Source organism: Hibiscus syriacus, unplaced genomic scaffold (assembly GCF_006381635.1).
Source record: "Hibiscus syriacus cultivar Baekdansim isolate YM2019G1 unplaced genomic scaffold, ASM638163v2 tig00000002_pilon, whole genome shotgun sequence".
NCBI classification, from domain to species: Eukaryota; Viridiplantae; Streptophyta; class Magnoliopsida; order Malvales; family Malvaceae; genus Hibiscus; species Hibiscus syriacus.
Window position 1 is genome coordinate 1,403,016 of NW_024061752.1, and position 19,553 is coordinate 1,422,568.

The following is a 19,553-nucleotide window of genomic DNA, read 5'->3' on the forward strand; positions in this document are numbered from 1 at the left end:
TATTTAATTTTGAAATTAACTTATTAATAAAAAGAAAATTATTTAATATATTAATAGTGATTTTTTACAAGTTTTAAGCTCATGTGAGAGCGTATCTTTGTGTTGTCCGAAGAATGGACTTTTTATTGTTTTACTGGTAGCAAAGTAAGAATAATGTTTTTGCAGCGTTAAAGTTGATTCGGTAAAGCCGAATTGTTTTTGGTTCTGTTAGTTTATACTTTCTGCGCACTGTAAACAGTGTCTTGGAGGACCTCGCCACACACAATAGAAAGCTACAGCAATTAATGGGAAAGAAGCTAGTGCTACTACTTTCGTTTAGGGCTTTGAAATCTTCACTTTGAATTGAACTTGATCACAAATTGTGACCATGGCTGATCATCGTCATTTCAAGGAAACATTACATGATGGGGTGGGGAAATTGTGGGTGATAGTGGGAAGATATTTTAAATTAAACAATTTCGAATATTTGTCGTGTTTAGTGGTAAGAAGTTTGATGTTCTTTCATATAAAATTTTAGATTTAAATCTTATGAATAGAAATAGTAAGGACCTTTATCCTTAGTTAGAGATCCAATCTTATTTGACTTCTAGTACAATTAGTGTTTATGTGACTATACAAGATAGAAATCGTAATCCAAAACTTATATATCTCATAAATTATATACTTTTGAGTTGTTCTCTAATTTTTTTTAATAGTGTTAAAAAATAGAGTAAAATGGGTAATGAAACTAAACGTTAGAACTTAGTAGCTATGGGAGACCAACAAAATTTTAGAAAACAACTCAATAAAACATATATATAATTTAGGGGACAAATGATTCTTTTAAGCCTTAATTAAAGTGAGAAGCATGTTTAAGAGCATGAAGGGTCCTACGTAAAATGGGGGGACATTCATATATTTCATATATTTGTGTTGTGCCCTTGATTTGTGAGTGTTGTTAATCATTCCATATGAGAGCGTCGCGTTCTACATTGGCATTGAGAAAGAAAGAGAGAGAGAGAAAAGAAGTCTCGCTTTCCCAATCCCACGCGTGAAAGGTCCCCCATGCCTTCAACTTTCAAACCCCAAGGCTCCTTCATCACAGCACTTAAAACCCCCAGCACTTGCAAAAAACATAGAGCTCTCGGTGTTCTTTTACTCCAGTGAACAGCTCCCATAATTTGCCGTCTCTCGTATTGGGAAGCTTATTCCAACTATGTCTGCAGTGAGTTTTCTCTGTCTGTTGTGTTGCTTTGGAGTTGATGTTTTGTTGTAGGTGCTGATAATGTGTTTCAACTTATTGCAGATGCTTGAAGTAAGAGTTCCAAACCTTGACTGTGAGGGTTGTGCCTCCAAGTTAAAGAAAGCTCTCTTAAAGCTCAAAGGTATACTTAATTTTCTCTATCCATTGATTTTGCCTTTGTTTCTCTTTCATTAACTCCAGCTTTGCCATGGAGTCTGTGTAAATTTTAAGCAAGTGTATAACTAGAACCTAAATTAGTATGCATGCAGGAACACATTCAGAATTTTTTTTAGCGAGTCAAAATCAAATCATAGATTTTTTACGGACCAAAGTGTAATCTTGTATTGGACTAATGCAGAATTTCATGATTTCTTAAGGGACTACAAAATAATTTCCTCGTTTTAAGAAGACCAAGGCCAAATGGTAAACGAGGTTGAAATGATATTTAGAGTTTTATAAGTTATAAAATATCATTAAATATATCGAATTGTTATAAAATATCATTGCACATTATAAAATAATAATAAATTTCAATATATTTAAAATTTATTTTATAACAATTTGATAAATTTAATGATCTTATATGCTCCTAGAGTAAAAATTCTTAAAATGGGCCAAATCTAGCAATAGACCAATATGGGCCAGAAATTTTAGATGCTATGCTAGGCTAACAACATCCTCCATTTGCATTGTTTTTAGGGGTTGAAGAAGTGGAAGTAGAAATGGAGATACAAAAAATCACAGTCCAAGGCTATGCCCTGGAAGAAAAGAAGGTGCTGAAAGCCATCAAAAGGGCGGGGAAAGCAGCGGAGGTGTGGCCATTTCCGGGATACTCCCACTACGCATCCTTTTACAAGTATCCAACCTACATAGTGAACCATTACTATGACTATCACAAAAATGAAGCTTCCGATGGTGTTCATACTTTCTTCCACACCCCGGCCGTTTACTCCGTTGCTGTTGCTTCTGATGAGGCCGTTGCTTCGCTTTTCAGTGACGATAATCCGCATGCTTGCTCCATCATGTGAACGTAATATATATGCATGTTCTTTTAATTCTGTATTTGGAAAGAATGCAAGTTTAAATTTTAAGTTGATGATTTAATAATTATACTTCTATCTTTCATTTTATTATCATTTTTATTTATTTATTTTTCATTATTAATTAAAAATAGTGGTAACATAATTCTATTGTGATTTTTAAGTTGATTTTATCCTTTTTAATCTTAGGGCCAGGATTAGTTTAGCATTATTTTCAAAAAGCGACGTAAAAAATTGATTCTAGAAAATATCCTTTAAAAGTTTAGGGTAATATTTATGTGTTTAATTTTGATGTTAAAATATTTTAGATATTATATTTTGAAGTATTAAAATATAAAATAATCTGTCTAAGAAAACATGATAAGATATAAATTTGTAAACGTATAAATAATTTATTAATTATATAATTATGTCTTGATGAAAAATTTATAAACTTATAAATTATAAAATAAATACACCATATAATAAAGAAATAACTGGTAAAATCATGATTTTATTTCAAATGTATTTTTCAAAAACATAAAAATGAACATTTTTGAATTGTCCGTCCAGCTCAGTTGGTAGAGCGCAAGGCTCTTAATCTTGTGGTCGTGGGATCGAGTCCCACGGTGGGCAAGTCATAATTCTGACTGTCGGACTCCCACGGAAGCTGTTCTCAACCTGGCGTTGGGAGCAACCTACTATCCTACCTCCCCCTATCCCATTACAAATGAGAATAGAGTCAGCTAAATTTATTTTTTTTATAAAAATGAACATTTTTAACTTTCATGTTTAGAATAAAAATGCTTTTAAAATTATTTTTTCAAAAAAATATATTTAATATTTAAAATGATTTGAACTCAAAAAAGAACGTAATAATAAAGGCTTTAAAATAATTCTCACTTTTTTATGTCAAAGAAATCATTATCGCTTTAAATAATTTGTGTACTTTTTTATGTCAGCAAATGCTTCTGTTACTCACTTTTTGAATGGAAGAATCTTGAAAATTAAAAATATATATATAAGATAAAATAGAAGCCACCCTTTTACAACTTGTCCTCAACCATTCATCCTGCCTTCGCAGTCCATTCACCAGAATATTTGAAATTGACTTGTTCTGGAAAGGAGAATGAGATATTAGAAACTGCCAACCAATTTTTGACCTCTACTGTACTTTGGTTTGTAATTTCAATATGGAAGTTATAAAATTAATAGTTTAGAGGTATATTTTATTTTGAAGTAAATCTAAACTGATAATTTTATTTTAAAACTTTAATTATATCAATTTTTTTTATAGCATTTTAATTTAACTCATCATAGTATTAATGTGACAGTTAATAATACTGTTAAGATGATATGCGGTATTGATGTGCTAATTTATGTGTAAATGATAACATGATATGGATGATAAAGTGTTTTCTTAATTGATTTTGAGAGCAAATTTGATTTTTTATGGAGTTCAAAAGTAAAATTAATTTTAATTCGTAGTTTGATGACTTATTTAGTTTTAAAATTTAATCTAATTTTTTATATCCTTGAAACTGACTAAAAAGCCCTTAAATTGTCATGTTAAGACACTACTTGAGCTTCATACCAATTAATATTGACTGAAGAGAGGATTGAAAAAATTGATTTGGATCTACTTTTAAAGTAAATGTATCTTTAAATAAAAACTAATTTTGAATGACAAAAAATAAAGAAATATAGTGGTTAAGGATTGTACTTTTATCTTATGATTTTAAATTAATTTGTATCAAAACTTATTTCAGAAGATGAACTCTTTTAATATATTTTTCATTTACCATACTCGAATTAAGACTTCATTCAAAAGTACATCTAACTCCTTACGTTGTCCATACGATCACAAGTCTCGCCATACACAAAAGGTTCCCATGTTAATCAGAGTGCGGACCTCCTCAAATTTCACACTTTATAAAAGGCCAAACTGGTCCTCAAAAGTTCATTTACTTTCCTAATCATCTCAATTTCACATTTTTTTTCACAGCAAAATGGCACAGGTGATTCCCCCCCCCCCTTGTTCTTAATGATTCTACTAACACGCTGTTTATATTTATCATCTCGATGTTATTCTTCTTCTGTTCTTCCTCTTCTTCCCCACTATGTCTCGTGTAGTAATCTCGTTTCACCGTTTCAGCAGAAGGTGGTGTTGAAAGTTCTAACCATGACCGATGACAAAACCAAGCAAAAATCCATCGAAGCTGCTGCAGATATCTTTGGTATTTTGTCAAACACCTTGCATACAATATCATTTTAAAAAAAAAATCAGACCTCGATTGTGTGTGCTTATCCTTCTATGGGATACTTTTACAAATCATGGAAATTACAGAGATTCCTTTTGTTTTATGTGGAATTTGTGGGCGGACAGGGGTTGATTCGATAGCGGCGGATCTAAAGGATCAGAAGCTGACAGTGATAGGGGAGATGGATGCAGTGGCGGTGGTGAAGAAACTGAAGAAAGTAGGCAAAGTTGATATAATATCAATCGGACCTGCTAAGGAAGAAAAAAAGGAAGAAAAGAAGGAAGAAAAGAAAGAGGAGAAGAAGGAAGAGAAGAAAGAGGAAAAGAAAGAAGAGAAGAAGGAAGAAAAGAAATGAATTTTGTGTTCGAGAATCGATCGGTAAAATATCATCATCTGAATGCATTACTTTGCCTCGAAAGTTTTTAGAGTGTCTCCAAGTGCCTAACTGAAAAGGTTAAGAAAGAGTTGTTTTAATTCAAGAAACTGAATGAGCAATGTGAAAGGGGTTTCGGTTTCTTGTTGAATTAGTAGTGTCTTAGCAGCAGACTATAATTAGATGGTTGATTGTTACCTACTGACATAGGTTATACTCGACCTGTCTCGCCGTTTAATTATGTTTCTCAAATCCCACTAAAATTTTAAATAAAGATGAAGCCAGTCCAAATAGAAAATTCTGTAAAACACCTTCCTAAATATCTCCTAAACTTTAACTAAACCCTCTCTCTTTTATAAAATTTGATCCGCACCAGAGTTCAAATTTTAAAATAAATTTAATAGTATAAAACTATATTGAATTAAAATTCATCGAAAATGAATATGTCGTTCATCCCTACTCATTACATTCTTCCCGTGCCGCCTTTATTATTCATAAAAGCAAAAGTCGAATGTATTTGGCATGCTTTGTACCATCAACAGTTGTTTTACTCTCTATGTGCTTTGTAATTGTTGGCATGGTTTGTAGTTTGTACTGACCATAGTCTCGCTCTTAACTGTTCCGCCCGTGTCACGTCTATCCAACAAAATATTGAGACAGGACGGGACAAACAAAAATAAAATACCTCAGCCCCACCTTCACTGTTAAAAGAAAGAATCATCTTAACTAGTGAACGGCACAACTGGCCATTCGAAATAGAACTAGTAGGTAAAACATTGATTTCCCACCATTAATCTTCAAGTTCTAGCTACCATTAAACCTTTTACTGGAAAATAAATAAAGAGCAGCGCGGCTGATTGTTGAGGGTTGAGTTTCACCATTGATCTTCATGCATGCTAAGCCACTTGATCTCATCTACCAAGCAAGTGCCTATATCTCTCATGCTTTGTATTGCTATGCTTTCAAGAATGACTACAAAGGTAAACGACTGAAAAACTGACCAGGCAATAGGAGTCCAAGAATATAAAAGACTATTCCTTGTTAAAGCTAGCAACATGAAACTTGGCACAGGATTTTGTAAAAGCTTACCGAGTACCCGGAAGTCGACATGAAGGAGGTGTCTTTGATATTCTTCTCTAAGTCGATAGTTGGGAGTACTGGAGAATACAAAGAATGAAATTTGAGGATTGCCAGAAATTGTAAGTGCTTATATATAGTATCAATAAATGAGAAATAATAATAATAAAAAAAACATTAACTATAGAAGAAGCCTGAAGATCCCCGTTTCTTGAAACCTAGCTACATGTTTCTCCCTGTTGCAATTCCTAAAACTAAAAGAATGAAACCTTATTCAGGTGACGCGTTCTACGCCTCTAATGAAGGAGGGCAATGATATATTGTTGCAAAATTGAACCCAATTTTTTTTCACCAGACTATAAGCATGTTTCACATAAGCCTACAGATGTCATTCTTTCTTCTGCGGGCCTTTTAAGATTTTAAACTTTGTATGTTGACTAAAATATGATGAGCAATATGGAAAACGGCAAGAAATTCACCAGGAGAGCAGCCTTGTAAACTGGGAGAGGCCGAAAAGGTTACAAAGGGAATGAAGCACCAGACAGGCTATCTTCATGGTGAATCTTTCTAAATCCGAGAAGGAATCAAAGGCAAAAGCTCTTCAGTGATGCATGGAATATATGAAACCTTCATGACAAGGAAAGAGAAGAGCAGTCTTATCAATTTATTGCCCTCTTTCTCTAAGGAGATGTTTCGTTTTAATCACGGGTAATTTCTGGGAAAATCAAGAGACCAAGGTGCTTGAGTATGAGCAACATTATCACTAACATTTAACGCCTTTGTAGGCGTCTATATTTGAAGAAGATACAGCACTTAACAAGGCAGTGGAAAATAAAAGCATTATCTTCTAATTTTGCTTAATCCCTGGATTAAGTTATTAGTTACAATTTAGAAAAATATAACTAAAGAACAATTAAAAAAGGAGGGAAAAAATCACTGTTAGATTTCATCAAGAGGCCAGCTGAGCAGAGTGGGAAAATTGATTAAGGGAAAAGATGGATTAATTTGGTTTTCTATTGAGTTCCATACTTCCATTGTTTCAGCCACAGTGAATACCAACAGATAAGAAAGGAAAGAAGAATGTGCATACTTCATCCTTTCTAGTCCCTTGACATCTATTACATGCAGCAGGTCCGTGGAGCTGAATGCGGACATAGCTGAACCAATGGGTATGCTGGCATTTGTTACGTTGTGTGCAATTAAGCAAATGGCTTGGTACACGTGTTTCTATGGTATCAATGCAGCTCACTTATATGCGGACAAGCTATGTCGAAGCCTTGGATGCATTAAGTCAATATTAAATTACCTTCATTCTTTGATTGAGGATGCTCATGGCAAAGTTGAGAAGGAAATAATCATATCACACCCCTCACTCTGTGTTATACAGGGAATTTTACAGTCAAAAACCAGCTCAGGTAATTCAAAGGTGTTGATCTTGGCAGAGCAAGTTTTCTGGTGGTCCTTGAAGAGTTTGTTGATGTCAATGGTATTATCCTGGAATGAGTTATCAAGTTTCTGCACAAATACAGATCCATCAGATTCCTATAAGATGGATTCTCAGCGGATTTCAGATTGGTGGTTGGTGTCTCAGGAGTAAGTTCCAAACCTTCAATATATAATATATTGTAGTATATTATTTGCAAAAATGTTTATCAGTAATCACTTTTGATGCTACGTAATATTTTTCAATTTTTCTGTGAAAAATCAAGTTAATAAAGTTGTTTGGGACATAGGAAATAAACCAACCATTTCAATTGCGACATTTGTGTAACTCATGGGTTGGCTTGAAGGAAGCAATGTTTACACTGTTATTGAAGAATTCTTGGTACTTGAATCCACAAAAGTACATGTTTCTAACCTCATTGCCATATTAGTCTCCATCAATGCAGATTTGTACTCATGAATTCATTGACTTATTCCTAGTTCTCTACTTAAGCGGTATGCATCTAAGGTAATTACTATTAAAGGATTGGCGATTCTAAAAGGAGACATAACTATTTTCTGAAAATGCACAAATATTCCTAGATAAGATTGTTAATGCTCACTAAATTTCGGAGATATTGTTGGTATTCAACAAATTTAATTTAAAACCATGTAGGTTAATTGAATTATTTCTCATAGCAAAAGCATGTGAGATGTTTTTGAAATTTATCCAACTTTTAAAAGCCTAAATCAAGGATTAAGAATGCAACATATTGCACATTATGGGAAACTAAAGATAAAACTCTGAAGTGGGTGGGCCCATCTCCTGATACTTAAGAGTATGCTTGTTGTGCGGAGTTATGAAGCTATATGTGATATTTCTTTCTTTCTCTTCAAGGAATGTTTCTGCATCGTTTCCATTCAACAAGTTAAACCTTATTGTGGAATATGGAGGCTTTTGTGGCTCATCTAGAGTATCTTCTTTTACCCCCAACTTAGTTGGCTTGACTCATCTTCACTTTCTGAAGATTGAACTGGATGCCTCTAGTTCTTCCAAAGCACTTTGTGAAGGGGTTGATCTTCCCCAGACTAAAAAGAAGTTGATGGCAAGTCTCTTCTTCCTTACTGTTAATCTATTCATTGATGATATCTTTACTTTATGTGTTTGTAAGCGATTAACTTCAATTGCTACTGTTCATGTACTTTTTGAATTGGGGAAGGGGAGATTCAAACCTGCTCTTTTCTCTGTAGGGATCATGAACCAACTGCTGAACCAAATGTGTGGATGTACGATTTTTGTAATTTTAGTTTTATTCAGACTCACATTCTGTGTAAAAATTTGAATAAAATTATAGGACGAGAAGACCAATGTTTTAACTTTAGTAATACTGAGTTCAAAAGATATTGATTCATATAAACTGATGGAAGTATCAATTCTGCGCCAAATTTGAAATATCTGGTTAGAGTGAACAGTAGGAACAAAATATTGCATGTAAAAGATAGATTGCCCCCGGCCCCCCTGGAGTATAGACTGAATTTAAGCATGTTGCTCGAGTATGAGAAGCTGAGAAAATTTCATTAGGACGAATTGGAATGCATGAAAGATTTGCCATAGAGGTGCTTGATAAATTGGTGGTTGACCATTGAAGTAGATATCCTTTTCACTCCTTAAGAACGAAAAAATTACAAATTCCTTATTTACATAAAATAATTGCCAAAATGGGACTGCTGTAAGGAATAGGTTCTAAAACTTACAAGCAAAAGTATTTCATTGTGGAATTAGCTGCCTCTCTCATGTTGTGAACTCTTCATGTAATTGTATTGATCATCATATCATAGTGGTAATCACAGACATACTCTGATGATGCTACTAATGTTTTAGGAAGGGGAGTTTTATTCAATCTTGGGTCCCAATGATAATGTGAATTATGAGAAATTGGAGGACCTACTGAACTTTATACCAATTGAAGACAAGCATAATAAGGGGTCTGTCAACAGTGGGGATAAAGAAGTACACTGTATGCCTCAGCCAGTTGCAGTTGACACTAATCTAACTTTGCAGAGAATGGCGGACATAGTAATTATTGTGAACATGCAAAACTTTGATAAGGAAATGATTGTATCCAGAAGAAGTACATATAACAAAATTCTTGCAATGGAGAAAGGAGGAGCTCAAGTAGTTGAACGTGATTCAAATCTTCCTGTGGATGTCATAATTAGCTCTGCAATTTGCTTAGTATGGTATGATTGCAGAAACATCGAAAGAAAAGCTGCCACTTTGGATGAAGCATCCTCGTGCTTACAATTGTGCATTGAGAATATTGCAACTAATTTTTTAACATTGCTGAGTTTTGCTTTCAGTGGCTGTTTCCTGGTAATTTTCACAACTTAGATCAGTTTTTGAACGTTGACTTTCATGTCTTAACGACTCAGAATAAGAGAGTGCATAAGTTTCAAGAAGGTAAATGCTAGTTTTTGTTTCTGGGATCTTGATATGCTTAGAAACAGATAAACCGAAGTTTATGCTTGCTAGTACCTTTCTTTCCATCAATATTTTTGGCTAGGTTTAGTGTTCCTCTAGCGAAAAATCTTTAATTTGCTTCTAGTCATTTCTTACGTTGCCTTGATATTAGAGGTTTTCAAAGTAATTAATGACCTACAAAAGCAACTTTAAAAGTAAAATTTTCAAACTGGGTTTAATTAACTTGATGCTGCTTATTCACATTCGTAGCCATCTTTTGTTGGCTTAGTACAAATCAGCTGATTTGAAGTAGTTGTAGGTGATGTTCTTGATCGTTCACTTTAAGCATGGACTTTCTTGTAGCCTAGGTTGAAAATTAAAATGAACCATAGGGTAGACAACTTTTTTCATTGTGTAGATAAATGTTGCTCTGGTAAAGATGGAAATTGTGAACTATTTTAAGTAAAACATTAAAATTATTGTTATTTGAAATTTGAATTACTATAATTTGTATGTACTTTCTGTTCAAGGTCTTCGTGGGAGACAATGGCTTCCTTTCCACTGTAATGGACTCCTCAGCTGAACTCTATGCAGCAGCAGCAAGTTTGGGGATCGACTTCCAGCTATTTTGTTCTTATTCATCTGAAACAACTGATGAAATAATACTGAACTGCATTGACTATGCTGCTAAGATGAACAGGGGCCTGTATCCAAAGATGCCTGATTCAGAAACTCTTGCGGAATCATTCCTTACTAGATTTCCGTCAGTTAATCCTTTGACGGCACACGCAATACTCTCTTCAGGAGGAATGCTCATTGAGTTCCTTGAGTGGTCACATGAACGCAGGATTCATGCGGTTCAAAGGTACGGTGTATCAGATGACAGTATTGCTCTTTTCAGTGCTTTGTGCAGGTACGGTGAGCGGGAGGACCCAAAATCTATAATGACAGAGTGCTCTTCTTCTGTATCTTCTGGTCCTGACTTGGACAATTGTCATTATAATGTTGGTTCTAAAGGAAAACAAGGCAAACACATAAATAGCCCTGATAAAATCAGCACAATTATGGATGAAACCCTGCATTTCGAGCCTTTGAACCAATGCAAAGATGATTTCCTGCATCCTTCTGGACTGTCTAAGTCATGTGACTCTTGGATGTCTACAGGTTCTGAGATGTCCAAGGAGTACAAAAGGCCCAGTTCATCTTTAAATGATATATTTGATCAAATGCAGGAATATAATTTCCCCCCTCAAGTTCTTGCGCAATATGATTCTCACATCTATGAAGGTCTTAAGATGTTAAAAGAGGTAAAGAGGCCCAAACTCAGTGAACCCTCGAAAGATAATACATGGGGTTACAACCTGGGAGAAAATATGGCTATGCTGAATAGTTTGGACTGGCAAAACATCAATGACTTTGAAAATCGGCATGAAGACCTTCTAGGTGAAGTTACTGACATTGTTGACAGTCCAATGTCTGGTGAGGGTTTCTCTTGCTTTGGTAACTCTATTCGTTTCTCCTCTTTGGTGTCAGAGATAGAGAAGGATTCTACTAGAAAGTCCAAATTTGCTAGAAGACTGTCATTTTCCAAAGGCACTCATACTGTTTTCCCATATGTTTCGGAGATCAACGCTGGTTCAGATATGTTGAGTTCTGTAACGTGTCCTAGACAAAGTTTCGTAGGAACTAATGGTAATCTAGAAAAAGGTTCCAGCAACCAAGAAAAACCCGTATGGGATGTTTTAGCTCGATCTGCTGCTTGCAAAGACTCATTACTAAAAAATGATGCATCAAATCATAGTGCAACATCACTCTCAAAGGCCATTCTTTCAAACCATCCACAACAAGGTTCACCTTGGACGATAGAATTTCTTAACAGAGTCAGAGAGAAGAGCAGATTCCGTCAGCAGAATCTTCCTTCTGCTACATCTGCTTCACCCTTAGGGAGATCAGGAAATATAGCAAAAGCTCCTAAGAGAAGAAGTCCTTCAATTCTTGAATTTTTCAAATACCAAGGAGGTAACACTCCTAGGAAAATACTAGAACAAAGGAGTCAGAAAAGACGTCCACAAGCAACCAGATCATCTAAGAATGAAAAGAATTCATCCTCCCTTGTTCAAACATCGACACCTATTGATAAGTGAGCAAGACAGGTTTGTAAACTACCTTTGGTATCATTTGACGTGTACTAATGATACAACTGCATATGTGTGCAATTGAAACCGTGAACTTTTCTCCTCTAGACTTTATCTTTTGAAATGAATGGAAGTGGAAGTCAAACTAAGTTGGTTTGGAATGAAGGAGGAGCTCATGGTTTGAGCAAAAAGCTTCGCTATTAGTAATCATGATTGAAACAAAAAGGGTAGACCCATTTCTGGAACTAGCAGGTTAGTTCTCGATAATTCTGCCCAGCAGCAGTGTCTTTTCTGTCAGAAAATAGATTTAATACAGAGATAAACGATCTTATCTACATTTTACTTGTTTTATGCAGATCATCCTTTAAATATTCAATGAACTTGGTGCAGTTGTGACCCATTTTTCAAGAATGTATCCAAAAGGCTCAATTGTAAGCTCCAAAAAGCACGGTCCGTATGCCACGAATATTTGATCGGCCATAAATTTTGAACTGAGTAGCGCGCAGGCAGTTAGCATTTATAAAAACGCTTCAGAGGCTAGTCCATGATTGAATCTCAAAATGAATTTATACTTGGACTAAAACTTTTTGTTGGGGCAAGCACTGCTAGCAGCTGCATGTGAATATTCCTGCCCTACGGCATATGTGATGCATAAGCATCTTTTGATTTTAACCATTAATTGATGTCACGTGTGATGTGTTCAGGCTTGTTTGTTAGTTGGGATGATTCTTTTTTTGTTTTAATTTTATCTTTGTTGAGAGTAGGATTAAAATTCACCCAAAGAAATAGAAAAGCTCCATCTTGATGAAATTAGTTGTTAGCTTGAAGAGAAGTACCAGGACTGGGGACAAAGACATGCTTGACTTGTTAGCGCTGTTTCCACAAAATTAATTCTAAATTTTTATTTATTGAGCAAAACGGAGACATCAAATCAGTTCCTATATTTCTATCAGGTCTCTAGGTATCTAAAATATAAAACTCTCAATATCCAAACTTACTGCTTGAGCTTTCGACCAACTTGGTTGAATCTAATATTTCAGTGTTCCTAACAGGATTGATGAGCAAAATATAATGGAAGAATGCTATTTCACAAGTTCAAATGATTAAAGATTTCTTGATTGGACTTTGATTTAACTACCACACATATTTCCTTTTAGAGGATTAGCTGCTTCACCCTGCATAGTGTTCTTTGTCCAACGTACTGCGCCTTTGAACATGCTAGTTCTTCTTGCCGTTCTTAAGGTTTCTCACTGTTATTACAAGTTGCTGTCTTTCACCTTCCACTACTGCAAATTTGAGACTTATTTCTGAATATCTTTCTTCCATGTCTTTAAGCTCACGCTCCATAGATTTATTACTCTCCTTAAGACCTTCCATTTCACTTAGCAATTTGGCAATATTTGCATCACTGTTGTTTTCATTGGCAGGAAAAATATAATGATCAGTCAAAGAACTCCATCTACAGTTAAGATATTGGTTAAATATTAGCTATAATTCTTGAGAAAAAAAAAGATATGCCCATACCTTTCAACTGGTACTGCTATTGTTGAGGAAGGCTTGCCTTCTGCAGTGGTCTTCTTCGAATGGCTAATCTTGAGACTGGAGCAACAGTCTAGAACTAAATGCAAGTCTAGACTTAAAGCAACTTCTGTCTCATTAATGCATTGATAGATATAGTTTTAATGTGACAACCTTATTTATGTCCCTATTTCTTATGTATCATTACTGCTTACTAAGAAGGTCATTCTGTGTTTATAGATCCGTGTTACTAATCTCTGAATACTACTTCTATGATTGTTTCATGAAACTAACATATCACTGTCTAGTTGTGTTTCATGAAACTAACATATCACTGTCTAGTTGTGTTTCATGAAACGATATTATTCAAAGCATTTTTGTAATTGTAATCCACAAACCTTTTGACACTGATCTGCAGAAGAGCAATGGCATATTTTGAGTTGTTCCATGATGTTTTCCAGCTCTTCAATCATGTTGCTGAGCTTACTTCCCTTCTCTGGAGCTGAATTAGCTGATGATTTCAATGCAGCATCCATGAGGTTTATCTGTTCCTGCCAAAGATTATCAAATTATTAATCTTTGCTATTGCTGAATGAGAGCAAAAGTTTTTACATCGTCTAGGATGTACAGATTGGATAAAAACATATAATGTAAACATCTCACGGTTAGATAAGGAGACCATATGCCACAGCAGTTTTCTTCCACCGTTGATGTTTTCTAAACATGACGTATATGTAATCTTTCCATGCATAATAGATACTATTTTTAGTCTCTAATCCTTCTATTAGAATAGCTACCTTAAGTAACCTCATTTTTTTCTGCAAACTAGTGATATCTTTGGATTCTTGAGGCGCCACGGCAGAGTGGCCGCTCCTCGCAGTGATGTCCACTTGACCACCAGTACTTTCGAGTTCTTTCTGTATAGAGCTGACTTCTTCTTCCTTCTTTTGTAGGTCATTCTTTAATTGAGATACCTGTTTTCTCGGTTTTTCTTTCTCCCTTTCTTCTCGGAGCAATCTATGTTTTAAGTCATTACACTCCACTCTAATATTCTCCATTTCTGACTGTAAATTTGAGATCACCATCTCCTTTTTATCCTTCAAAGACCTTGTACTAATTAATTGCTTCTGTGCCCTCTCTGTTTCCTTCTTTGCTGAAGCAATTTTTCTCTCCAATTCATCTCTTTCTTTATTCCATCTTTGTATCAGCATCTCAGTTTTTTCATTTGACGTCTTCACTTTTTTGGTTTCATCACTTTGCTTTGCCAGATCAGAAAATTGGCTTCTCTGCTCTTCGAGTTTCTCGATCTCAGTCTTGAGAATTTGAATTTCTTTTGAGAAAACTTCCTGCCTTTCCTTCTCTTGCTTTTGTGCATATTCAAGTTGTGCAGTCTTATCATCAAGTTCCATTGACATTTCTGCTATTTCTTTTTCGTTGAGATCCAATTGGTATGTAAGGTCTTCTCGTTCGGTCGCAGTCTGATCTTTAAGTAGCCTGAGCTCTTCATTGTCTTCCTGGAGCATTTCTTCGAGATTTCTTTTTAGCATCTCCAGGTCATTCGCTTCTGCAACTGCTTTCATGGTCGTCTTTTCATTCTCATCAAACCTACCGGCCATTTCAACTGAGAGTTTTTTAAATTCTTCCTGAAGCCGCTCGGCATTAGCAGCATTTTTCCACCTTGTCGTTTTTAAGGCCTCCTCTGCTCGGGTAGCCCTCTGTTCCTGCTCAGTTTTGGCATGTATCATGGCATCAAGTTCTTTTTCGAACCGTTGTGTCCGATTCTCCAGTTCTTTGCCTAATTCTGACTTGACTTTCAAGTTCATTAATGGAGATTAAAGACTCCGAGTAGTCTTCTGATTGCTGCTTGATTTTATCCTCTAGTCTTTGCACTTGAGATTCAAGTTCATTTATAGTAACCAAATATTCTGAGTTCTCATTTTCTGTCTTCATTGATTCTTGTTGCTGGTTCTGCTTTAACTGTGATAACATATTGTCATTTTCCTGGCTCAGTTCTTCTATATGCATCTCTAACTCCTCCTTATGTTTCTTGTAAAACTCCAACTCTGCATTCATGTCTGTGATTGTCTGCTTTAGCATGTGCATTTCATCAGCATCATGTTGTTCATTTGACCGTGCCTCTTCGACACTCGTACTTGCTTCGATCTCGTTGGAGAGGCGAGCTATTTCCCTGTTCTTTTTCTGTAGCATTTCATTGAGATTTCTCACTGCAAGAATCAGATTAGAATTTGAGTCCTCTGTCTTCTGCAGCTGCAAACGGAGATTTGCATTCAACTCCTTTTCGTGCTCCAGCTCCTGCCTAATTTCTTTTAGCAGAACTCTTGACCCCTCGTTCTCATCCTCCGATCCACTGTCACTTTCTTCCTCATCCATATTTTTCTTTGACTTGAGTTGTTCAAACTCCATCTTCACAGCATCTCTTTCTTCTTTAAGGCTGCTAATTTGTCTCGACAGATCCTGGGTCCATTTGTTCTCCTTCGAAATCTGTTTCCTAAGAGACTGCAACTCTAATTCCAGTACTTCTACCTGCCTCGATAACATAGCATTTTCACTTCTGAGTTTCTCAACAGGATCTTTTGATCCCTTGTGCCATTCTCTTGGGATGTCTTCAGGGCTATTAGCTAACTCAGCTAAACTTCCATCTGAAGTTGAACCACCCGACCAATCCGTGTTTGTTCTTCGGTGCATGTACTTTTTCTTCTTGCCAGTATCAGCTGCTCTCTGGGGCATCGAGTTTTTCTGTAGAGGTGAAAATAATTCGGCAGTTTCCAAGTCCCAATCCTTAAGAATGGTTTAGTTGTAAGCTTCATAAAACAGCTATCTGGTCCAGGTAGTAATTTCAGGGTTGTTTTAACCAAATCATTCATGCTAAACTATACAAGTGGGAACTTCGAACTTCTGTTAAATTTTGGAGATTGTCACTGTAATTCATGCCTTGGCTGTGCAGGCTTCCCTCCCTGGAAATGGTCAAATCTCCACCATCTTGAATATATCTGATATCAAAAGTTGAATTACATACAGGTAAATAGAAATAGTGAATGGCTAGAGATATGGATTATTAATGCTTGTATCACCTCTGATCTTCTGCTCCCTCAATTTTATGAATTGTCACCTATGGATCACCATGAATTTCAAAACCAAGTTACGGTGATGCCCATATTAGATTGTGAAATCAACAGAAGTTTTTTTAGGGGTGACAATGAGAGAGAAACTAACATGTAGAATGGCACCGGAGTTGGCAAACTTAAGGGGCAGGGAGACTGTAACAGGTTCAGTTTCAGCTGCAAAATCAGCAAAATAGATCGAAGCTTCACCAAGGAACCCTGCTTTTGAAGATCCCTGCAACAAACCCACAACAAAAACTCAGCAAACACCAGTCACCAGTGGAAACTCAAAACAATGGAGGAACAGAGGCTTAGCAAATTTCTGAATATGCATACATTCGAAACAACGAAATGGTAAATTTTTTCACTCAGTTTTCCTGTTTTCATCTCCCTGATCATTTTCACAGTTTCATAAACAGGATTCTCCCACAAACAACTCCCATCTTGAACTGCAACTTTCTCTGATCTCAGCGTCGGCTTCCCCACATCCTCCGGCACCAACGCTATCGTCACCCCCGACTTTTTCAACTTAGGCACCTGGAAGAAAACAAAGCGGCTGAATCAGGTTAGATCTTTCCAAAATTCGTAACTCTAAATTCTTTAACTACGAGTCTGATACCTGAGTTGCCTGAAACTGCAATTGGAATACAACTTTGATCTTCTTCTTGTCGCTCCTCCATGACTTAAACATGTTTTCGAGTAGTATAAATGCTTAAGTTTTTCTGCTGAATGTTTGCCGCTAAAATCCCACTCAATGCGTTGGGATTCTGAATGAAAAACAATGTTAGTTGATCAACAACTTTGAAAACTAGAAAAAGGGTAGTTTCTGAACAGCTGGGGAAGGCTTAATGTGTAGTGAAGTGTTGGATTCCTTCAGTTTGGTTCGAGGAAATTGGAGATGCAGGGTGTTAAAGAAATGTCAAATGGAAGATGACTCAGAGTCAAACTCATAAACTTAGTGCATTACAGAACAAATAAAGAAGCTTCTTTATAATATATATTAATCAAAAGAGATCTACCATAATTCTTAGTAACAAAAGCTTCTGAATTGGAAAGTAGTTTTCTTTTGTTTGCAGCAAGGCACGAGGTGCGAAACTTAGGTGTATGATAAGTCTTGCTGATGAATTTGAAGCCGAATTAAATTAAATCTTTTCGAAATATAGTATGTGTATTTGTTATATAATTAGTTTGGATCTAATGTATTAGGAAATATAATACGTATCTTTTAACTATCAATATAATAGATATACACATATGTAACATTTGATCATATTATTTTAAATATAATTCACATCATATTCAAGTCAAACGCTTAATATTTAAATTGATGGTTAGACTAATACATAAAATCTTAATTAGTACGATAAGGATGATCATGGGTGAGATAGGTTGAGTTTTGGCCATTTGAACCCTATCTAAGTATAACTTCATTTATTTGTCATTTAATTCGAACCTCACTTAAAATCTTACATAGTTTTAAGGTAAAAATTATATAGATAAAAATATTGTAGCAACTATCCTTTTTATATATATATAAGGGAATTATATTATTATTTATAGATCGAGTATTTTTAACCATAAAATCAGTCGATATTATTCTTTAAAAGATCGACTTGAACACAAAGTCAACCCAATTTTTTTTATATAAATATGTAGATCCTATAGTTTGGGTTGGAACTCATCCAGTTTGGGTCAAATATCCATCTTTATATATGACATTGATATTTTGAGGATTTTTTAGTTTGGGACGAATTAGGTGCCCAAATTAAGTATCATTTCTCATTTAGGTGTCTAAATTTTTTTTTTGTCAATTTAGATGCCTAAAGTTTTTAATGTTATCATTTAGGTGCATACATTGTAAAGGTCGTTAAAAAATCCGTTAAAATAAGTAAACCATTCGGTGTTTGGCATGTGGTTTGATTTTTTTCCTTTATTTTTAATAAAAAATCATATATTTTTTTAATAAAAAGCCCAACTTTTCCTATTCTTCATAAAATACCCCAAGACTTTTAATTTCGGCGTCGACCACTATCACTCCCAACGATCATCGACTCACCTATTGACCATTAGTACACCATCCACTAACCCATCTATTGGGTTTGATAGTTGTTGGAGTTTAGAAATTTAGGGTTTGGATTTAAGGATTTGAGTTTTGAGATTTTGGAGGTTTGAAGTCACAATTGACGACGACTGGTGGGTAGGTAAGAGGCAGTCGATGTGGATGTTTTGATATTAAGGATTTTGGGATCTTTTGAGATTTTAGAAATATTTTGAGATTTTTTTGAAAGATAATAACAATTTTAAGATTTTCTAAAAGAAATTAATTTTTTTTATAAATGTATCACATTTCACCTTCTAAGTGGTTGACTAAATTTTTTTAACGTCTATTACTGTCAAAACACTTAAATTATAACGTTAGAAACGTTAAATAACCAAATTGACAAAAAATAAACTAAATGTGAAAAAAATATAATTTTGATAATTATTATATTAAGCCATAAAGTTTTAGTATGTTTGGTAGTATAAACCCAGTCTAATAGTCAATTCTTAAACCCAAATATAAGAATTTGGAGTTTTGGGTTCGTGGCTAATAGCAGCCACTGTCAGTTTTCTGTGCTCACATGGCGGTTTCCAACGAGGTTTTCTAAACAAAAACCAATGGATAAAAGCCGACTGAATGTCTCATCTACTCAATATGCAACCATTGTAAAGCTGTTTGCTGTGTAAAGATCAACTTTAAAACTTATCTTCACGCCGCAACCAACGACTAATGGCGTGTAGGGGACTGAGTGAGGACGGATGTAGTTTCGCCGTCCTTGTAATAAGTATGTGTTGGACCACTCTCGTACAGCCAGCGACCTTTGTGGAGGAACATGCAACAACACTTTTGTTAAAGGTTTAATTACATTTTGGCTCTCGAAATTTTCAGAAAAAATATTTTAG

General features: G+C 35.2%; 5 protein-coding genes and 1 long non-coding RNA gene across 8 annotated transcripts; 4 read left to right on the forward strand and 2 right to left on the reverse strand.

Annotated features, from left to right (window-relative positions):
- The first annotated feature begins 1,131 nt into the window (after window positions 1–1,131).
- LOC120217643 (heavy metal-associated isoprenylated plant protein 31-like) lies at window positions 1,132–2,285 on the forward strand. Its single transcript, XM_039214997.1, has 3 exons — window positions 1,132–1,204; window positions 1,286–1,364; window positions 1,922–2,285. Exons 1-3 carry the CDS (start codon window positions 1,196–1,198, stop codon window positions 2,248–2,250), a joined length of 417 nt encoding a protein of 138 aa, XP_039070928.1. The 5' UTR covers window positions 1,132–1,195; the 3' UTR covers window positions 2,251–2,285.
- A 1,863-nt stretch (window positions 2,286–4,148) lies between these two features.
- On the forward strand, window positions 4,149–4,858 carry LOC120209803 (heavy metal-associated isoprenylated plant protein 39-like). Of its 2 annotated transcripts, none has more exons than XM_039208792.1 (3): window positions 4,149–4,259; window positions 4,400–4,478; window positions 4,628–4,858. In XM_039208792.1, exons 1-3 carry the CDS (start codon window positions 4,251–4,253, stop codon window positions 4,855–4,857), a joined length of 318 nt encoding a protein of 105 aa, XP_039064723.1. In that variant the 5' UTR covers window positions 4,149–4,250; the 3' UTR covers window position 4,858. The 2 variants fall into 2 exon arrangements, with proteins under 2 accessions (XP_039064723.1, XP_039064663.1); XM_039208732.1 differs by having other exon boundaries at window positions 4,174–4,259; window positions 4,397–4,478.
- Window positions 4,859–7,117: 2,259 nt separating this feature from the next.
- Window positions 7,118–12,559, forward strand: LOC120162301 (protein SHORTAGE IN CHIASMATA 1-like). Its single transcript, XM_039172738.1, is given in 5 exon segments — window positions 7,118–7,545; window positions 8,273–8,480; window positions 9,257–9,748; window positions 10,366–11,988; window positions 12,079–12,559. Coding segments are annotated over 5 exon segments (2,847 nt in total). The 3' UTR covers window positions 12,175–12,559.
- Window positions 12,560–13,188: 629 nt separating this feature from the next.
- On the reverse strand, window positions 13,189–15,233 carry LOC120163277 (vicilin-like seed storage protein At2g18540). The gene is made up of 4 exons (XM_039173498.1): window positions 14,286–15,233; window positions 13,887–14,039; window positions 13,495–13,562; window positions 13,189–13,429 (listed from the first exon to the last, which is right to left on the reverse strand). The coding sequence occupies exons 1-4, from the start codon at window positions 15,231–15,233 to the stop codon at window positions 13,189–13,191; spliced, it is 1,410 nt and encodes a 469-aa protein (XP_039029429.1).
- LOC120209634 (myosin-3-like) lies at window positions 15,092–17,641 on the reverse strand. Of its 2 annotated transcripts, none has more exons than XM_039208662.1 (6): window positions 17,230–17,641; window positions 16,947–17,147; window positions 16,723–16,845; window positions 16,588–16,618; window positions 16,403–16,479; window positions 15,092–16,287 (listed from the first exon to the last, which is right to left on the reverse strand). In XM_039208662.1, the coding sequence occupies exons 1-6, from the start codon at window positions 17,299–17,301 to the stop codon at window positions 15,238–15,240; spliced, it is 1,554 nt and encodes a 517-aa protein (XP_039064593.1). In that variant the 5' UTR covers window positions 17,302–17,641; the 3' UTR covers window positions 15,092–15,237. The 2 variants fall into 2 exon arrangements, with proteins under 2 accessions (XP_039064593.1, XP_039064539.1); XM_039208608.1 differs by having other exon boundaries at window positions 16,403–16,499; window positions 16,581–16,618; window positions 17,230–17,633.
- On the forward strand, window positions 16,402–16,914 carry LOC120209976. Its single transcript, XR_005524467.1, has 2 exons — window positions 16,402–16,527; window positions 16,698–16,914. It is a non-coding gene; the product is annotated as an uncharacterized LOC120209976 (long non-coding RNA).
- Window positions 17,642–19,553: the final 1,912 nt, after the last annotated feature.